The sequence below is a fragment of the Heptranchias perlo genome, chromosome 16, assembly GCF_035084215.1.
Source record: "Heptranchias perlo isolate sHepPer1 chromosome 16, sHepPer1.hap1, whole genome shotgun sequence".
NCBI classification, from domain to species: domain Eukaryota; kingdom Metazoa; phylum Chordata; class Chondrichthyes; order Hexanchiformes; family Hexanchidae; genus Heptranchias; species Heptranchias perlo.
The window spans coordinates 39933135-39955061 of record NC_090340.1 but is presented as its reverse complement, the minus strand read 5'-3'; the positions used below and the strand labels follow the sequence as shown (position 1 = coordinate 39955061).

The 21927-nt window shown below is 41.7% G+C and overlaps 1 protein-coding gene across 3 annotated transcripts in view; it reads right to left on the bottom strand.

Annotated features, from left to right (window-relative positions):
* Window positions 1-5233: 5233 nt before the first annotated feature.
* The window catches only part of LOC137333697 (MARVEL domain-containing protein 3-like), a 28042-nt gene continuing 11348 nt past the window's right edge, over window positions 5234-21927 (bottom strand). For 2 of the 3 annotated variants that reach the window (XM_067997992.1, XM_067997993.1), the window contains exon 4: window positions 18021-20845. In XM_067997992.1, the coding sequence (XP_067854093.1) occupies window positions 20223-20845 (623 nt within the window). In that variant the 3' untranslated portion in view covers window positions 18021-20222. Of the gene's footprint in view, window positions 6012-18020; window positions 20846-21927 lie in introns of those variants that run through there. The other variant, XM_067997994.1, reaches the window with a different exon arrangement.

Below are 21927 nucleotides of genomic sequence, written 5' to 3'. Positions count from 1 at the left end.
TACTTTTTGTTTGAATAGGGTAGCTTTGCATTTTTTTGTATGGGGTAGAGAATTTTTTTTAAAAAGAGATGCTTTGGTTGGATTTTAGTAAATTGGACATTTGAGACAATCAGCATTCTCAACAACCTACACACATTTTCCCATACCTTATGGATGCTTAAAACACAAAACTTTCAATTAAATATTTGGAAAGTTTTCTTATTGCAAAACAAGTAACAGAAGATCTTATCTCTTAAACAAGGTGCAAATACTTTATGTATTGCTATTTGGTCTTGTAAGCATCCTGGGAATTACCAGCAATGCCACTGTGTTTACGTGATGTGGAGATGCCAGTGATGGACTGGGGTGGACAAATGTAAGGAGTCTTGCAACACCAGGTTATAGTCCAACAGCTTTATTTAAAATCACAAGCGTTCGGAGGCTTTCTCCTTCGTCAGGTGAGTGACGAAGGAGAAAGCCTCCGAAAGCTTGTGATTTTAAATAAAGCTGTTGGACTATAACCTGGTACTGTGTTTACAATCATTAAACACAAATCACATTATATTGTAATTATTACCATCAGCAACTTCTGGGATAACTTTCAGTGCAATGTTAAGTTTATTTTTATTATGTACATCACTTGTTACACAGTTAATCTTCAATTTCACACAATGTTCCCATTAAATTATTGCTAGTTTTCTTAAAATATACTTCATTTATTGGTACCAGTACTGGCTGCCACCCCACATAGCCAAAAACAGAGCAATAAAGGATCAAACTGGTAAGTGTTGATAATGTTGTTACCTTCAAATTGTATAAATTGGCTGCCACATTTCCTACATTTCAACAGTGACTATACTTCAAAAGTACTTCAATGGCTGTAAAGCGCTTTGGGACGTCCTGACATCATGAAAGGCGCTATGTAAATGCAAGTACTTTCTTTAAATGATAAAGAAAATCATCTTAACATTCAAAGATGAGGTTTGCATGTTTTTATTCTTGCTATTTTTCACATTTTCATCCCTTGTGTACTGAAGGTGGTGGCTCACACTGAGCTATGGTTCCATGGGCAGCTGTATCCTCCAGTACCGAGGCCGTGTGTTGAGCCTTCGTTTCTGACCATAAAGGATGAATATTAGTAGGCTTTTTGATTTGGGAGGGGAGTCTGGAGAGAGGTAGGAGGGGGAAATCACAGCCAACTGTGATCCTGCCTTTATGCTATGTAGCAGATGTCAGAACTGGGGACACTGACATTAGTGGGAGAGTTAGGAGAAGGGGAAAAAGGTTTGGCAAATGGATGGGTTTTGAAAAGGCGTTAAGGTGGGGAGAGGTAGTAAGGTGATGGACTTTGGGGAAGGAGTCCCGGACAATGGGGGGGGGGGCTGAGATAGCTGAAGGCTCTGCCTCTGATAATAGAACAGAGGGAGAAGAGAATGCGCAGGAAGCCAGAGTCAAAGGACTCTTAAAATTATCCTTGCAGAGTTCAGAGATAACAAAAGTGCTTAAGGATTTTGGCAATGTTGGGAGTGAGCTAGAGGCACAGGCAATGCTATAGAGATGGAAGCAGTCATCTTAGTGATGGATATGATAAAGGCTTGGCAGTAGAGTTCTGTCAAAGCAAGACACCAAGGTTATGCAACATCTAGTTCAGCCTGAGAGCAACCAATAAGGTCGATCGAATTGGTGGCAAGAGAATGGAGTGTTTGTTTCGACCCTATCAAAATCTCCAATCACTTTGGTGTTCCTAAGGTTCCATTTTGAGGAATTTGCGGTTCGTCCACAACTTGATGTGAAACAGCCAATCTGGCAACCTAGGTGGTCTTTGAGTTAAGAGGTAGATCTGGTTATCAGAATACATAGTGAAACTGACCCCATAACAACAACAACTTGCATTTATATATAGTGCCTTTAACATAGTAAAAAGTCCCAAGGTGTTTCAAAGGAGCGATTATCAAACAAAATTTGACACCAAGTCACACAAGGAGGGAATAGGACAGGTGCTCAAAAGCTTGGTCAAAGAGGTAGGTTTTAAGGAGGGAACTCCAGAGCTCAGGGCCTAGGCAGCTGAAGACACAGCTGCCAATGGTGGAGCGATTAAACCCATGACTACGGATGTTACTGAGGGCCAAGTAAATGAGGGGGCCCCAAGTTTGGAACCTCAGGATACACTCAAGAAACTGGGAATGGGAGGAGAAGCCATTACAGGCATTGCACTGGCAGTATTGGGACAGGTAGGAGTGAACCACTTGAAGGTAGAGGTGGATTGATGAGGATGACATAATTACTGAATACCACAGAGAGAAGGGATATCATCCTGTTGTTGGTTTCAAAGGATACTGGCTCTGACTTTTACCAGGATAGGTTGGCACTGTGCATGGGGTCGAACCCAGATTGAAGGGAGGTGTGGAGGAGATGAGCATGGAGCTGATGGATGATGAACCTGGAGGGGATGGGACGTTGGTTGGAGATGACAGAGAAATCAAGGGTGGACTTTTCAAGGGGAATGGAGGCCGAAGTAGGATGAAGCAAAGGAATCCATTATGCGGTAAGCAAGCATTGGGGCAAGGAAAGGTAGGTATCAGGAATTGGGTGGGGAGGAATATTGGATAATCCGTATCCTTTTAGTAAATTTCGTGAAAGCTAGAGACAGTAATGTGTCTGACAATTAACTTCATGTATTATTGTTTCTAAACATTCATCTTAAGATAACATACAGAGCAGTGCACGCCCGTCTGACATCTAAAAACTTGCGTGTAAACAATTTCCCGGGAATCGTGAGCGATTGCCTATCCAGGACATTCACGTTACACATCCTTGAAGATAGCTAAAGTTCCTAACTTGAGTTTTACTTTGTATCCCTCTTTTATACCATTTTAAAAACCAGCATACATTGTCTAATTCTCGCTGAGTTTAACTTTGTTGGGGTGCCATATGACCCTCAGGTCATCGAACAGATTGCTGATTACAACCATAGGTGGCCTCATTCTTGTCAATAGCCTGTTTCATTATCTAAAGTTTCATCCTTCTCCAATGTTATCTCAGTGTCATTGTGATCAAAAGATAAGATCTGCAAGCATACAGTTTAAACCAATTCTGCCTATATTCGCTATTCTGTCTTTGTTCTGCATTAAAACAATGTTAAAAGTATATTTATATTCTTACAAGGAATAGAAGAAGCAAGAGGTGGGTCTTATAGTATGGAATAAAATGGAGGGTAGGGTAATGATCCATTTAACACTAGGAGAAATAATGAGGAAATAAAAACTTACAATCCACAGAAGGGAAAGAATACTGCCCAATTTTTGATCTTCCTTCTTAACAATGTTTGATAAACGAGTGGAGTTTCTGCTAGGGGCACAATGCGCCTAGGATGCGCTGGACCCTGCGCTGGTTTTTGCCGTGGAAGTTTGGCTGAAGTTTCTGTGCAAACTTATTAGCATAAGCCCCGAACGTAAAACCTCCCATGTATCAGCGCAACCAAGCAATGTAATTGATTTATGACTGGAACAGGGCATTCTCCAGCATCACAGAGGAGTGGGAGTGCCAGGATATGATCTATTCTTATTGATTGAATACTCTTGGTCTTTTTTAATTGGCTTCAGTTGACTGATCACTGCTGTCTCAATTAACTAATTACTGCAGCAGAGTAGGACACATCTGCGTGGCTTCAATTGACTGTTGATCACAGGTCTTATGTTCTAAGGACAGATCAATTGACTGAGTTCAAATTGAATTTAAAGTAATTGCAACACCAGCAGGAGAAACAGACCTGGGTCAGGTGACGAATGCTGGATTCAAGTGAAAACTGTAAACAATTTTACAACACCAAGTTATAGTCCAGCAATTTTATTTTAAATTCACAAGCTTTCGGAGACTTCCTCCTTCCTCAGGTAAATGTTTCAGGAGCTCCTTGAAGCCTACGCATTTATACATATAGAACAATACATGGTGTTTACAGACTGCCCCTGCAACTGCCCGTTGCCAAGGCAATCACCGTGTTCAGACAGAGAGGTGTCACCTGCAGAACCCCCGAATACACATTCAACAAAAAAACAAAAAAACAAACAGGGAAAAAAAACAGAGAAAAAAAAGAGAGGTGCAGAAACATGCGGAAGGCAGAGAGAGCCAGCAAATGACCCATTATATTAAAAACAGATAACATTTGTTCGCTGGTGGGGTAACGTGTAGCGTGACATGAACCCAAGATCCCGGTTGAGGCCGTCCTCATGGGTGGATTCAAGTGACTACGGCTGTCTGTATGCCCGAGTTCCGGGCACAATGCAATGAAAGCCCTGAACGGGCAGAAACTCGCCATTCCAACTTGGGGGTGTGGGTGGGGGACTGCTTCCGGCAAATTGACTTTTGAACCAGTGTAAAGGATCACGGATTTTCCAACGTAAAGTGGTTATAGATACAACTCACGTACGCTTAAAATTCTGCAATCTTTAGTGCAATTTCATTTGATTACGCCCAGATTAAGCTGATATCGGGGCAGAAATCAAGCGGAAACTCCAGGCCATTGTCTTTAAGTTAATAATGTGAGGTAAATTAGAGATTGTCTTTTGAATATACTACACACTGTACATCTATGTATAAAACAAGTTGCTGTAATAGGTTTGATTCATAAACAAATTCACAGCATTATTACTGCATGCTAGGAAAATAACACTTGATTGCTTCCTCCAAACAAAATTTGGCTCTTAAAAAGTCACGAACAATGCAGAACTGGTTAGCACAAACAGACTAAAATCTGATCATTTCTGCTGAAACAAAGATGCTCAGCTGATTTTTCCCAGTCTCCATTTGGATTTGCAATTCTGGCATTTGTTGGGATAAAAGAATGAAAAGCTCTCAAAATTTTGGTATTGGTTTGAAGAATGTTAGAGAAATGACCTTATGTTTGTGCTGAGAGTACAAACTTACCTACATTTGCATGCTTAAAATTTCTCCCCCACCCCACCCAAAGTTTCTAGACTTTCTTTCAAGACAACACTTTATTGTCCTCTTCAAATCAGTCTTGTCACCTTTTATCCCCCTTCCAATTTTTGTCATCTTATCTAGACGGCAGTGATTCAAGCTGGGGCAAAGTTGTATGTCCAAGTTGATATTCTTCATATGTAAACTTGGCCATTGAGTTTTGCCAGGCTATTTTACCAAATGTATGTATCACATTTGATCTTCTCCTCATTTGACTTCCATACATGTTCAAATTCCAGCAACAGTCACTGATAAATCAAGAGGAAAACCTGGACACTTCCTCAAGTAACACTGAGAGTAGCTGTAGTGCCTCTACTGCTTCCCCAGCTGACAATTCAGCATTGACCTTGGATCAAATCTGGGCCCTTCCTGCTCTGTATGGCTCAGCACCACATCATATATCTACTAAGTTATCTATGAAACATTTTTTGGAATTCATGTACAGAGTAAATTGTCTTAAGAATCTGAATTATTTCTGTTTTGTTGCCCCACCTTTCGGTAAAAATGTACTGCCAATACTGCACTCACACAATAACATATGGCTAGGAGTATTCCAAAGAAGGCTGCTGTCCCATCAGCCCCAGCTAAATCACAGTTCATCCAGTTAAGACCATACCTCGCGTAAAAAAGTTCCCTCTTCTTACAAACATCTGTAGTATTAATCTGGAGGACAAAATACAAGTAAAGACCAACTGCTGCTGCATAACCCAAAGATGCTAACACATTGAATGTGACTTCAAAAATCAACCACTTCAGGGACATATTATGTAAATGTCGAGCAGCCTTAATCATAATACCCAGAGTGATGGCAAACATAGCGATGGTCAATCCAATGCCACTGTAGAGTTGAGGTCCTCGCATTAGAATAAACTCCCGATCAAGCTGCTGTACTTGCTGTAGTTGCTCCCCTTCAAATGGAGAATAGTCGCTGTTGATGCTGAAGAAGCTTGTTGCCAGTCCACCATTACTGCTGTATCCTGAGAGAACAATGTATGATGCCACCACACACACCAACACCAGCATATTTAACATGACCTCCAGCATCTGAACTATACCTGACGAGAAAGGAATAGTGGGTGAGTGATCAATTTGGGAATATTGTAGTCAATTGTCATTCAAGTCCTATTTTCCTATATCCTGATCCCTTTGTAGCTCACCATTGAATGAAAGAATATTTGTTTTTTTTTATTTGACTGTGACCTTGTGATGGAGCCCTAGTTACTTGAATTAGATTGGTTTGCCAAGTCTCTGCTGGTTGTGGAAAGTCCTGTTGAAGGTGAGGGAACAATAGAGATGGACAAAATTAAATAGGCCCAAAACCGTGGATTAAAAAGAAACACACCTGCCCTCTTTTCAAGAACAAAGTACGTATGGGTAAGTGATATCAACAGAAGGTACGCTTAACCATCATTCACTTTTTTTTAAAAAGGTTTTTAAATCTTTCCAAAATATTCCTATTTGCATGGCTACTCAATTTGTTGTCCATTATGAAGTAAGAGTGAGCGGATGTATTGTGGCAGGTAAAAGTCCTCATGCTGTTATTTATTTTTGTGTAGTCTCAAATGAGTATTCACTGTTTTAACAAACACTCAAAAATTGAATGAGAAAAAAAAACACAGGTCTCTTGTGCAGGTAGATCCTGTCTCTTTAAAAATGACTTAAGGGCTGTCTATGTTCTGTCATATCCTTCCATTCCTTTCTTGACCTGCTACATATTCTGCTCAACTCACCTAATTTCCTTTGGGATTGACCTACCACAGATGAAATTTTAATAAATACAGATTTCTCCCAACTCCTGAAGATAGTTGAGCAAAACTCAGAATACCAATACAACTTTAAAATTCAGTTAAAACTTGATCAGTTTTATTTCACAGATACAGCATGTGGGGTGGGAGCTGCGGTGTTCCATAATATTTGATTATCAGTCTATCTGAAAGATATTTATTCAATTCATTTTAACACCAGTTGCCAATCAAAATTATGGCTTCAGATGTCTTGGTTACCAGGGCCCACGTGATGCTCATTATTGTCATGCAATTTGTATCAATCCTTTCACTGTACACAAGAACGAGAACAGTACATTAGAATCATAGAAGTTACAACATGGAAACAGGCCCTTCGGCCCAACATGTCCATGTTGCCCAGTTTATACCACTAAGCTAGTCCCAATTTCCTGCACTTGGCCCATTTCCCTCTATACCCATCTTACCCATGTAACTGTCCAAATGCTTTTTAAAAGACGAAATTGTACCCGCCTCTACTACTGCCTCTGGCAGCTCGTTCCAGACACTCACCACCCTTTGAGTGAAAAAATTGCCCCTCTGGACCCTTTTGTATCTCTCCCCTCTCACCTTAAATCTATGCCCCCTCGTTATAGACTCCCCTACCTTTGGGAAAAGATTTTGACTATCTACCTTATCTATGCCCCTCATTATTTTATAGACTTCTATAAGATCACCCCTTAACCTCCTACTCTCCAGGGAAAAAAGTCCCAGTCTATCTAACCTCTCCCTATAAGTCAAACCATCAAGTCCCGGTAGCATCCTAGTAAATCTTTTCTGCACTCTTTCTAGTTTAATAATATCCTTTCTATAATAGGGTGACCAGAACTGTACACAGTATTCCAAGTGTGGCCTAACTAATGTCTTGTACAACTTCAACAAGACATCCCAACTCCTGTATTCAATGTTCTGACCAATGAAACCAAGCATGCCGAATGCCTTCTTCACCATCCTATCCACCTGTGACTCCACTTTCAAGGAGCTATGAACCTGTACTCCTAGATCTCTTTGTTCTATAACTCTCCCCAACGCCCTACCATTAACGGAGTAGGTCCTGGCCCGATTCGATCTACCAAAATGCATCACCTCACATTTATCTAAATTAAACTCCATCTGCCATTCATCGGCCCACTGGCCCAATTTATCAAGATCCCGTTGCAATCCTAGATAACCTTCTTCACTGTCCACAATGCCACCAATCTTGGGGTCATCTGCAAACTTACTAACCATGCCTCCTAAATTCTCATCCAAATCATTAATATAAATAACAAATAACAGCGGACCCAGTACCGATCCCTGAGGCACACCGCTGGACACAGGCATCCAGTTTGAAAAACAACCCTCTACAACCAATTGTCTTCTGTCGTCAAGCCAATTTTGTATCCAATTGGCTACCTCACCTTGGATCCCATGAGACTTAACCTTATGTAACAACCTACCATACGGTACCTTGTCAAAGGCTTTGATGAAGTCCATGTAGACCACGTCTACTGCACAGCCCTCATCTATCTATCTTGGTTACCCCTTCAAAAAACTCAATCAAATTCGTGAGACATGATTTTCCTCTCACAAAACCATGCTGACTGTTCCTAATTAGTCCCTGCCTCTCCAAATGCCTGTAGATCCTGTCCCTCAGAATACCCTCTAACAACTTACCCACTACAGATGTCAGGCTCACCGGTCTGTGGTTCCCAGGCTTTTCCCTGCCGCCCTTCTTAAACAAAGGCACAACGTTTGCTACCCTCCAATCTTCAGGCACCTCACCTGTAGCGGTGAATGATTCAAATATCTCTGCTAGGGGACCCGCAATTTCCTCCCTAACCTCCCATAACGTCCTGGGATACATTTCATCAGGTCCCGGAGATTTATCTACCTTGATGCGCGTTAAGACTTCCAGCACCTCCCTCTCTAATATGTACACTCCTCAAGACATCACTATTTATTTCCCCAAGTTCCCTAACATCCATGCCTTTCTCAACCGTAAATACCGATGTGAAATATTCATTCAGGATCTCACCCATCTCTTGTGGTTCCGCACATAGATGACCTTGTTGATCCTTAAGAGGCCCTACTCTCTCCCTAGTTACTCTTTTGCCCTTTATGTATTTGTAGAAGCTCTTTGGATTCTCCTTTGCCTTATCTGCCAAAGCAATCTCATGTCCCCTTTTTGCCCTCCTGATTTCTCTCTTAACTCTACTCCGGCAATCTCTATACTCTTCAAGGGATCCACTTGATCCCAGCTGCCTATGCATGTCATATGCCTCCTTCTTATTTTTGACTAGGGCCTCAATCTCCCGAGTCATCCAAGGTTCCCTACTTCTACCAGCCTTGCCCTTCACTTTATAAGGAATGTGCTTACCCTGAACCCTGGTTAACACACTTTTGAAAGCCTCCCACTTACCAGACGTCCCTTTGCCTGCCAACAGACTCTCCCAATCAACTTCTGAAAGTTCCTGTCTAATACCATCAAAATTGGCCTTTCCCCAATTTAGAATTTTAACTTTTGGGCCAGACCTATCCTTCTCCATAGCTATCTTAAAACTAATGGAATTATGATCACTGGTCCCAAAGTGATCCCTCACTAACACTTCTGTCACCTGCCCTTCCTTATTTCCCAAGAGGAGGTCAAGTTTTGCCCCCTCTCTAGTCGGGCCATCCACATACTGAATGAGAAATTCCTCCTGAATACACTCAACAAATTTCTCTCCATCCAAGCCCCTAATGCTATGGCTGTCCCAGTCAATGTTGGGAAAGTTAAAGTCCCCTACTATTACCACCCTATTTTTCTTGCAGCTGTCTGTAATCTCCTTACATATTTGCTCCTCAATTTCCTGTTGACTATTTGGGGGTCTGTAGTACAATCCTATCAAAGTGATCTCTCCCTTCTTATTTTTCAGTTCTACCCATATAGACTCAGTGGGCGAACCCTCGGATATATCCCCTCTCACTACTGCCGTGATGTTCTCCCTAATCAAGAACGCAACTCCCCCTCCTCTCTTACCTCCTGCTCTATCTTTCCTATAGCATCTGTACCCTGGAACATTGAGCTGCCAGTCCTGCCCCTCCCTTAGCCATGTTTCAGTAATAGCTAAAACATCCCAGTCCCATGTACCCATCCATGCCCTGAGTTCATCTGCCTTGGCCATCAGACTTCTTGCATTGAAATAAATGCAGTTTAATCTAGACTTCCCTTGGTCTTTGCCCTGCTTTCTCAGACCATCTGTCCGGTCATGTTTTGTACACTCTCCCTTACTGCCTTTTGTTTCTGTCACCACTTTATTTCCCACTGACTTCCTGCATCGGTTCCCATCCCCCTGCCACATTAGTTTAAACCCTCCCCAACAGCACTAGCAAACACTCCCCCTAGGACATTGGTTCCAGTCCTGCCCAGATGCAGACCGTCCAATTTGTACTGGTCCCACCTCCCCCAGAACCGGTTCCAATGGCCCAGGAATTTGAATCCCTCCCTCTTGCACCATCTCTCAAGCCACGTATTCATCCTAGCTATCCTGTGTGACAATTGAAGACTTCTTTCCATTTTCTATAAATAAAGAATACTTGTAAACATTTTACTAGTACCTAATATAAGCCAGTTTGATTTTTCACAAAATGAAGTTAACTGATTGTGGCTCTTTCGGTTTTCTGCTCTATTAAATAAAATAGTATATTTGTGCTTCAGACCACAAAGATAAGTCGAGAGAAAGGATGTCATTCAGCCCATCTCGCTTATCCTTCCATGGAAAGTTACAATCTGCCCAGCAAATGTCTCTGAAAGACTCCATACGTTTTGACTCCATGACTGGACGCAGTTTGCTAGATTATCCTCCACCATTCCCCTAGTTTGGTATCTATCCAACAGCACGGGAAGCAGAAGTAGTTTGGGGGGGGGGGGCAGAAGAAGTGGGGGGGGGCAGAAGAAGTGGGGGGGGGGGCAGAAGAAGTGGGGGGGGGGCAGAAGAAGTGGGGGGGGGGGCAGAAGAAGTGGGGGGGGGGCAGAAGAAGTGGGGGGGGGGGCAGAAGAAGTGGGGGGGGGGGCAGAAGAAGTGGGGGGGGGCAGAAGAAGTGGGGGGGGGGGCAGAAGAAGTGGGGGGGGGGCAGAAGAAGTGGGGGGGGGGCAGAAGAAGTGGGGGGGGGGGCAGAAGAAGTGGGGGGGGGGGCAGAAGAAGTGGGGGGGGGGGCAGAAGAAGTGGGGGGGGGCAGAAGAAGTGGGGGGGGGGGCAGAAGAAGTGGGGGGGGGGGCAGAAGAAGTGGGGGGGGGCAGAAGAAGTGGGGGGGGGGCAGAAGAAGTGGGGGGGGGGGGCAGAAGAAGTGGGGGGGGCAGAAGAAGTGGGGAGTGGGGGCAGCAGAAGCAGAGGGAAGGGGGAGCAGAAGCAATGTGGGAAGGAGGGAGCCCCGAGGGAGCAGAGCAGAGTGGAGGGGGGGAGGGGAGACAGTATGATACAGGTCTAAGGTGGGTTAAGAGAGGGAGCAGGTGATCCAGACGGGGAGATGGATCATGTTCTCCCTATTAGACCTGGCTCAGGCTCTTGAGCATGAACTGCAGCAAGCTGATTTCTCGGAAAGCCCGGCACAGGCGCGGCAAGTGATGTCATCGGACGCAGTGTCACTATTCACTTTGTATTGTAAAAGGTCACCTCCCACTTTCTACCCAATAAACCTGAAAACAATCCATGGCCTGCACATAAAGTCCCATCACTCACCGCAGCTCTCTCCCACAATGTTTAGTTTGACGGGAGTGATTAGAGACAGTGTGGGTATTTCCGGTTTTTGGTCGACCTGTGACATCCTTCTGCGCATGCGCGGAGCCACCCGATAACGTCATTCTCAGCATGTGCTAAAAAACTACGGCTCCACTAATGACATAACTTCCACTGAGTCACCCTCACCCATTCTCGTTGAATGAAATGCGCCCTCACGAAACCAACCTTGCAGCTCAGATAATGTAAAATAGTCAAGGCTGTGGATTTGTCAAATTCAGCCTCTCAGAGAAACGGCTACAGCCCCCCATATGCCCTTGCAGTGCCTGTTCATGGGGCCACATATTTGAAGGGCCCACAAGTCAATTGCTGGGTTGGCCTGACATGGAATGTTTTCAGAGTCAAAGCGAGGTTGTGGGGGGGGGGGCTGCTGCTTAATGTGGAGGTCTCACTCCTCCAGCAGATGGGAGTTTGGTGGGAGCTTTTACAGACCATGCTGATAGCATTCAACAGGGTGCCACATAAGAGACGGTTAACAAAACTGAGAGCACATGGAATTGGAGGCAACCTATTGACTTGCCCTTCACACCTGGGCATCAGTTTGTCAATGCTGCAAGCAGGCTTCACCCTATCTACGTCAACCTTATCCCACCACGGAACTTCTAACTTTAACTTTGGACTCCCTTCTGTTCCCTGTTTATTACCAGGACATATCTATCCCAATCTTGCTATTTAACCACACCTATGTAACTTGAGTTTCCGTGTCCATTCGCGTGTGCGTTTTGGCTGCCGCTCCGGACCAGAGCCCATCGCTTCTATTTCCCCTTTTTCTCTTTACCCCACCAAGGCCCCTCTCTCCTGTCGTCATGCCTCCTTTCATTTTCCTCCCTCGAGTACTCTGCTCCTCCAAATCCCTGCCCCAACCCTTCAACACTCCTTAACCTTCCTACTCTCCCGCCGCTGTCCCAGGCTTGACTCCCTCTTAGATAAGCCTACAGCTTCCCTTTGGGCCTCTCTTGGCATCCTCCGAAGGGCCCATCGAGGCACTCTTCACTGCCTCCTCTCCAGCAGCAACCCCAACTACCCCATCCTACTCTCTCACCGACTTTCCTGCCCAGTTCGCCCGATGGGGGTTAATCTTGCCAATCTCCTTCCCATCCCACTCACCCCCCCCAGCACTGACCCTGTGGACTCTGCCAGTGGATCAGCTATCACCTTTCCGCATCTCCCTCCAGAATGTCCGTTAACTTGTGAACAAGGCCCTTGCCATCCATGAGCTTATTGTGAATGATTGCATCGACAACATGGCCTTGATGGAAACCTGGCTAGTGGGTTAATATACCTTCCCCTTTAATGAAGCCTCCCCGCCTGGCTTTATCTTCCAACACTTGACCTGCCCAGGCTGCCGCAGTGGTGGTGTGGCCCTTATCAAATGACACGTCCTCTTTGACCCTGAGATGAGCTTCCAACCACATATCCGCTCCATCACCAAGACCGCCTACTTCCACCTCCACAACATCACCCGTCTCCACCCCAGCCTCAGCTCATCTGCTCCTGAAACCCTCATCCACGCCTTTGTTACCTCCAGACTCTACTATTCCAATGCTCTCCTGGTCAGCCTCCACCTTCAATATACTTGACTCATCCAAAACTCTGCTGCACGTATCCTAACTTGCAGCAACTCTTGTTCACCCATCACCCCTGTGCTCACTGACCTACATTGGTTCCTGGTCCACCAACACTTTGATTTTAAAATTTTCATCCTCATATTGAAATCTCTCCATGACCTCATACCTTCCTATCTGAACTCAGTAGTATCAGCCCAGTGCCTTGTCTGAACTCAGTAGTCATGATGTGGAGATGCCGGTGATGGACTGGGGTGGACAAATGTAAGGCATCTTACAACACCAGGTTATAGTCCAACAGTTTTATTTGAAAATCACAAGCTTTCGGAGGCTTTCTCCTCGAAAGCTTGTGATTTTCAAATAAAACTGTTGGACTATAACCTGGTGTTGTAAGATTCCTTACATTTGAACTCAGTAGTGTCAGTGCTGTGCATTCTCTGAAATCAGTAGTGTTAGCACTGTGCCTTGTCTGAACTCTAGCCTGCCTGACATTTCAGAGAACTTGAAATACTCTGCAGCAGACTGGATCAAATTACACATTCCAGACAACAGGTTGGATGAGTATTGTCTTCCCACATTCGGTCGGTGGCAATACCAGAATGTGCTACTGCCTACATTGCGGGTCAAGAAAATAGGGATCATAATTTTACAAAAAATGGAACTGAATTAGCACAGAGACTTAGAATAGGACTTGGGACTAATAGCAGTCACACCACTTTGAATATCCTACCACTGTAGCAAAGCATTAATAAAATATAATAATGCAAAGATATAGCTTTTTCTGAGTGTCTTGTTTACAGTTAGAAACCAAGTCTCCTATGAACTGAAATATTTGTGTACCAAGTTTTAAAAATTAACTATTTATCACAGTGCATGGCTCACCATGTTCTTCCATCACCTTTGAAGGTGGAAGGTAACAAGTAGCCAATGGTTACAGGCTAAAACTATTTGATCAAACTTATTTACAGGTGAAATGATATAATAAGCCAAAAGACATAGTGAGATACCAAAAGTACAATAACTAGGTTTATTCACAAGCTGCTAAAAAGAACTACAAGGATTTCAGTTTCTCTTGTTTTGATCCCTATTGGTTAGATGTTATGTAATATTCTTTGAAAGTAAGTTATGTGACATAATTCCTTACAAAGCCTTTATTAGCTTACTCATGCATGGGGTACATCAAAACAGGGAGCTGTAAAACTCCAAGTCTCTGGGTTTTAAAAGTGTATTTTTCTTTGATGTAAAAGCAGACCCTCTGAAGATTATACTTAATAAACAAACGCAAAAAACAATCCGATAATGGCCCAGAAAACAAATCTCATCTCTGAATGAAAAGCAAAATACTGCAGGTGCTGAAAATTTGAAACAAAAACAGAAAATGCTGGAAATATTCTGCAGACTTGGCAGCATCTGACAAACAAGTCAAGTTTCAGGTGTGGACAATGGTGGGTCCACACCTGAAATCTTATCTCTGTCTTGTTAGCATCTTCCCAGCTATATTGCTCCTTGACACACACATTACATTTTGAGGCAGCTATTGTCAAGAGTAGTTCACATAGAGTAACAAAGCAAGGACACTATATGGTATTTTCTGCATTCCAATATTTTTTAAAAGAACATAGAAAATTAACTTAAGCTAGTTGCTTTTCCATTGAATATGAAGCCTAGGTCTGATCAGAACATTGTAATGGCTGCATGCAAAGAAATGCTTGGATTCCCTTCCCAACTGATAATACTAAATTGAGAAAATCCATTTCGCATGAGATGAAACTTTTGCTAGTCAACGGTCAAACCAGTTTTAGTCACCATAGCATTAAAGATGACGAGAAGGGGTTCAGAAAAAAGAAACTAGTCGATCCTAAATGTAAAAGTAATGAAGTATGTGGAAAGTTTCGTGAAACGTAAGGAGGTGGTTCAGGGAGGACTTCATTGATGTATATAAAATATTAAATGATATAGGCAAGGTAAAGCTAAATCATTACTTCAAACTGTACTAAGTAGGACCATAAAATGGAAATTAGTGAAGTAAAGTTATAACTGATATCAGCTTTACTCCAGGTGATAAATGAACTGCCCAACAAGGTAAAATGATAGCAAAAAATTGGAATTATTAAAAATACAATTGGATGCCATGGCTGGCTCAAATATCTCACTGACTAAATGAAACCACTCAGCATTAACTTGGTGGTTATGTGTGTTGGTTAGGATTTTTTTTGTCCAATGGACGTGCGTCACCTTTGATGCAATATGACAATGTGGCCCAGCAGTTGATGCAAAACTCTGTTGTATAGATCAATATTAAGTATGCATCATTCATCTCATGCCTGTGTGCTGTTTTAACACGTACATTCCAAACTGCATACCAAAAAACAAGGTGAAAAACACTCCTGTAAGAAGAGAAACTCAAGTAACCCCTCCCACAGTTTAAACTTCCTGACATTTGATTTACCAAAGAGCATGAAAATGAAACGAATTTTGAAAGAGGACTCTACTGATATCACAGAGGGTAAACCTGTTTTACACAAGCCAGTGATCAGTACCTACTTTAATTAAAATACTAATGTACAACCAGAAACTGTCCACAGTAAACTGGGCAAATCTGTTAATGGGTAAAACAACTGAAGATCAGTGGGAGATGTTCAAAAATGAATTTAATGTGTTACAGAACCAGTTTATAACCTGAAGGGGCACAAGCTCTACTAAAGTCTATAATTAAGGACAGAGTGACTGAATACCTTGAACATTTTAAGCTGATCAAAGAGAGCTAGCATAGCTTTGAAAAGGGTAGGTCGTGCCTGACTAACCTGATTGAATTTTTTGAAGAGGTGACTAAAGTAGTGGACAGGGGAATGTCTATGGATGTTGCTTATATGAACTTCCAGAAGGCATTCTGTAAAGTCCCTCATAAGAGACTGTTGGCTAAAGTTGAAGCTCATGGAATTGTGGGCAAATTATTGACCTGGTTAGGAAATTGGCTGAGTGGCATGAGCTAGAGAGTAGGGATAATGGGCAGGTACTCAAATTTGGCAGGATGTGACTAGTATTGGAGCTGCAACTATTCTCTCTATTTATTAATGACTTAGATGACAAGATAGGTAGCCACATATCCAAGTTTACTGATGACACAAAGATAGCAGCATTGTAGGTGGAAGCATAAAATTACAGAGCGATATTAATAAATTAAGTAAATGGGCAAAACTGTGGCAAATGGATATCAATATAGGCAAGTATGAGGTCATCCACTTTGGACCTAAAAAATAGATCAGTGTACTTTCTAAATGGTGAAAAGCTCAAAACATTGGAGGTCCAAAGAGACTTAGGCACCATGTACACAGATCATTAAAATGTCATGGACAGAAAATAATCTAAAAGGCTAATGGAATGGTGGCCTTTATATCTAGAGGACTGGAATACAATGGGGTAGAAGTTACGCTACAGCTATACAAAGCCCTGGTTAGAACACACCTGGAGGAGTGTGTTCAGCTCTGGGCACCGCACCTTAGGAAGGATATATTGGTCTTGGAGGGAGAGCAGTGAAGATTTACTGGAATGATACCTGGACTCCAAGGGTTAAATCACCAGGAGAGATTACACAAACTATGGTTGTAGTCTCTGGAATTTAGAAGATTAAGGGTGATTTGATTGAAGTTTTCAAGATATTAAGGGGAACTGGTAGGGTTGTTAGAGAGAAACTATTTCTGCTGGTTAGGGAGTCTAGGACTAGCCCAAAAATTACAGCCAGGACTTTCAGGAGTGAAATTAGGAAACACTTTTACACACAAAGGGTGGTAGAAGTTTGGAATTCTCTTCCGCAAACAGCAGTTGATGAGAGCTCAATTGTTAATTTTAAATCTGAGTGATGATTTTTGTTAGCCCCATATCCCTTGATACCTTTGGTTAAGGTGGGTATATGGAGCTAAGTCACAGATCAGCCATGATCTCATTGAATGGCAGAACAGGCTTGAGCGGCTAAATAGCCTACTCCTGTTCCTATGTAGAATCCAAAGCAATTTAATTTTCATGTTCAGCTTCAAAGGGAAGATGCTGGGAAAATAAGCATGAAGTTAAACTGCAAACTGATTCCAGGGCTCATGTTTACAAAGAAAAACAAATTTTGTTTTGAGTCTTCACAATCTCAGGAGGGGCAGATCTACACAAAATGCCTGCTTTCAGGCTGCAATCTAACAATAGTGAAGAAACATGCCACTACAATAGCACAATTGAAAGACGCTCAATTTCATAAGCACGTGCACTGTTATGCCATGATTTTCCCAGGCACCTTCCCCTGCTCCTGTTTCCAATGGTCCTGCATGGAGACTAGATGAAGTGGCAGATCATTTGGCCTCACTTTACATCAATCTCTATAGATCCTATCGTTACCAGTGAGCTAAGCAGGGGCATAATGTACATTTTGTAGAGAAAGGTTTAAACCCATCCCTTCCCCAGCCTTAAATGTTATGCTTAAACACAAATTCTTGTAAATTAGGGTGCAAAGTTGCCTTTGTGTTTTATGGCTAGCAGGAGACAAATGTAAAATATAACTCCCTCCAAAAATGTACTGGAACAAAGAATTTGTAGTCTCTGGTGCTTTAGAGTTGCACAGAGAGCAGGCATTTTGTGTAGATTTTTCTCATGAGATTATCAAATCTTGTGCCAAAAATGGGGGGAATTCAATCCACTGTTCCTATTAATAATATCACAAGATAAAGTTGGACACAAAATGTCTGCATCCAGGCTGTCTCTAACCAGTATTTCTAAAGAATAAAATGGTGCAACAGTGACTGGAGGCACAGGCAAGTATATAGCTCTCTTCATAATGCTTAGGATTATGGGGAAGTTTTTGAATATACTTCACCCCTCCCCTCCACCCCTATAAATGAAACTGCATTTCATGTTGAATTGCAAAAGATCATGCAAATTGTTTAATTGAGCAATTTGGCAGTGTTCATACTGTGACTGAATGACCACCTTAGTTCTATTGTCATAATAAATCCAGACTGTTCACCATGTTGGGTGTGCTAGCAGGTAAAGAGAACATTACAAAGTTCCCACATCTGTAAAACATCAAGCAGTAACTCATCATGTCTATGTAGGTTACAGGTCTCCAATACATTGCAGCATTGACTAGGAGGATCTGAAACTGCACTTGATTCTTCATATAGTGAGTTGCAAAACCAAGGGAGGTACCACTGAAGTGACTGGTATCAATCAGGAAGGGAAAAAAAAAAGTGCAAGTTATCCCAAGCCATTCACATGCCTGTATGATGCTGCTGTCCAATGGGATTACCAGAGGCCTGGGTTCAGGTGCTTGTCCTGTGAAAATCCCATGAAAGCTACTAAAGTTTTAAAAATCCAGACTTTGGAACAATTTATTAGCATGCATCAGCTGTGTAACTGCTCTAACTTTGTCCTACTTTTTGACACCACGATCAATTCCATGCAATTTGTTTCCATTCTACCGATGTCTTGAACAAAAACAAACACAATTCGGACATTGCTTTTAATCTCATTAAACTACATACAATGTCTTATTTAGTCAACCAGATCAATATGAACAAAATACTTTCCAGAAATACATGGTATAATGTGTAAAGCAGTCAAAACTAAAAAAAAAAGGGTTAATACAAAAGCTAAATTTACATTATAAACTCAAAATGCAATTCTTCCTTAGTTATAGCATCAGTAGCTAGATTAAGTGGAATAAGTGCAATGCAGCTTGACAATTTTGGCTCCATTTTAAATGTTTAGAATTTTAAATGTGGTTAATACATATGTATCAACTACTGCACTGAGCTAACATTTGGGATTTTTTTTTAAAAACTCTAGTAGGTGAAGAGAGCAAGCCCTGGGGATTGGAAAACTTTTCATTTTTGTAGTATCCAGCATTAAGTATTCTAAGATAAGGTAAAGCTATTTCTATTCTGCCCCACAATATCTTTAAACCCAATTTCAGAACATCTCACGAAATGATACTTCCATTTCTAACACCAACCATCCTCTTGGCCTGATGATTTAGTGCCAAATTATAGTCACTTTTGTGCTGTGGCTCACACCAGTAGGGTGATACCATTTAAATTACTTTTCCATAATATTCTTACAGTCAACAGGAGACTTTCATCCCATCATTCAAGGATAAGTTCAAGCCCAAGTTCCAGAGTTGAACAATGCTGAACCTGTTGAGCCACCTTGTCCCCTTTCTTTAAAAAAAAAATAGTTCTGTCTTACTTTTCAGTTGGTTAACCGAGAACATGACACAGATCAACAGGACTAGTTTAAGATGAAGAATTACTCCAAATCTGCTGTAAATATACCAGCTGTGCAGCACCCATAACAATTAAAGGAAACTGTTGAAAGGGCCCATCTGATATCAGGTTTGGTTCACACTTGCCTTCTTGAAACATTAGTCTTCAAGACAGTGTTTAAAGCCTGTTCAGTTGGTGTGCACAATTAATTGTGCAAGGAGGGATGGGATTAATTACTTCCCTCTACAGTGATGTGTACCTTTAATATACCTCTTCAGTTAAAGGAGGAAGACTGTCACTTATTCAACTCCTTTTTAAGGAAAGGGAAAAAGTCTGTTAATTGTCTCAAGACAAATGTAAATCAGCTACTGCTTCGACACTGCTCCTCATTATATCCCACCATAACAAATTTTTGTACAGTGTGTTCTCTGGCCGTGTGACTGCAAGATAGACCATCTCAAAAGCAGAAGTGAGTGAGTGAAGTGACTTTTACAATACCTATTGGAAGGTAAAGGCATCTGTTGTGATATTTTACATCCTTCTACGTTTGAGTGTTGTAGCCTTAGTAATCTTAGTGATATTTATCAAGCTTGCTACTTGTTGAGTAATGTATTAATAAATTCAGATACTTCTTGGCCCTATTGAAAACCTATAAAAGCCAAAACCTAAGAAACAAAAGAAAATTTACTATTGCATTATTCTTTTAAGACCTTTTCTAGTTGCTTTTGAAACATGATATTCTTATTATCTAACTTCTATTCATTGCAATTCACAACTGTAAATGTTTTAAATTGCATATATTTCATCTACAATGAATGTTACAAAGATTTGAAATTTCACCCATCTGACAAAACAGAATAGTGCAAACAGCAGATTTCCTTGTTATATAACAAACTGTATGCATAGAGATGAATGAAACCTTTAAACAATTGTACATTCCATTGGGTCGTTTTCTCTCGTACTCTTTAGTCTTCTAACTTTTCTAAAAGCCAAAATAGCTGCTACTGCATTGAGCACGTACACTATGATAGCCACACAACCACATAGACCACCAACAATGTCAGCACCATGCAGACTACAGTTAAACCCATCATACCCTTTACTTTTATACATACTCTCCCTCTCTATACACACTTCTGAATTGTAGCCTTCAATTAGGTGTTGAAAATAAAAATAAACAGCAGGTATATAGGCAATTGCTATCGCTACATCCAGAGCACATTCAATAATTAGCAAGAAGGGAAACTGCCAAGGTATCCGAGCCAGGCCTAAAACCAGCAAAAGGCATGCAAAGGACATCAAAGCCCCACTGTATGCCATTGTGGCAGTGACTGTAGGCAACTTTAGCTGGTAAAACGCAACATCCAACTCTTTTACTTTTTCAGCCTCTGCTCCTTGAAATCCACTATAGGCTGATCCAAAGGTGTAGTAGTAGAGACTTCCCAGGCTGGACAGATCTGTGTAGCCCCCAGTGCCACTGTAGGAGATTGCCCCGCACACCAGAATTAACAGATTCAGCAGCACCTCCACCAACTGACAGAGACCTGCAACAACCAAAACACAGCCTACTATTAACAACTAATCACCAAGATGTAAACCCTCAACTCTTTCATCTGCAAAAATAACTTTGGACAGCTTGACAATATTACTATAGAAAAAGTGTGAAAATAAAAACACTGGAGAATCTGTTTGCAATATTCACTTAGTCTGCTTTAAGTCCCAAGGTACATTTTCCATATAAAGTGCAATAATTTAGGTATGGAGCAGAATTAAATAATTTCCACATTGGGTGGTTTAACAAAGGTGCATATGGAGGCAGCTGTCTCATGAATTTTGACTACTGAGAGCACAAAGATTTGGAAAATAAATTGTGCAGACTTAACCAGCGAGTCATGATCTCGAGGGGCCGAATGGCCTACTCCTATCTCTTACGGTCTTATGGAGTCAGAGATGTTCCATTTCTATAAATGCTCTGATCCTGGTTCAGCAAGCAATAACTGAAATAAACTCCTACATTACCAGGAGCAATTTGAAATATAATTGCTGGTATTCTGTGTTGACTTTTTCAATTGATGTAAATTGAAAAAGTTGACCTAAAAGCAATTAATGTTAGTGTCTTGCATTGTAAATGTTCAATCTACACGCATAAACAAATGAGGCTACATCTCAAGCCAGATAGTGCAATGTTTAGTATCCCATCCTGGAGTACTAAAACTTCTAAGGTTAAAATTTAAGCCCTCAAAAAATTCATTCTGCTTCCCATACCCATCTCATCTACTGCCAGACTCCTTTAGTTAACTAGGCATGTAGAACTAGTACTGTCTCACCTAGTGGGAGGCAAGACTGGTAATCTCAAGGTGCTTTTATCTTGCTAATAAAAATTGTATTTCTGGAGATAACTAATAACCTCCCAACACCACTCTCATGCTGGCCCTCTCCCCCAGTTCATTTTATCTCACCTACCATCTCTCTCTATGCCCAGGATGTCGAGGAGTACAGAGACTAGTTTTCTGTGCAAGAATAGAATAATTCTAATTAGGGCTTTTTTTCCCCAATCTGAATATTTTCATTTGACACTACTGACATTAGCATGCACTAAGGGTGTAAAAAGGGGCATTAGAACATA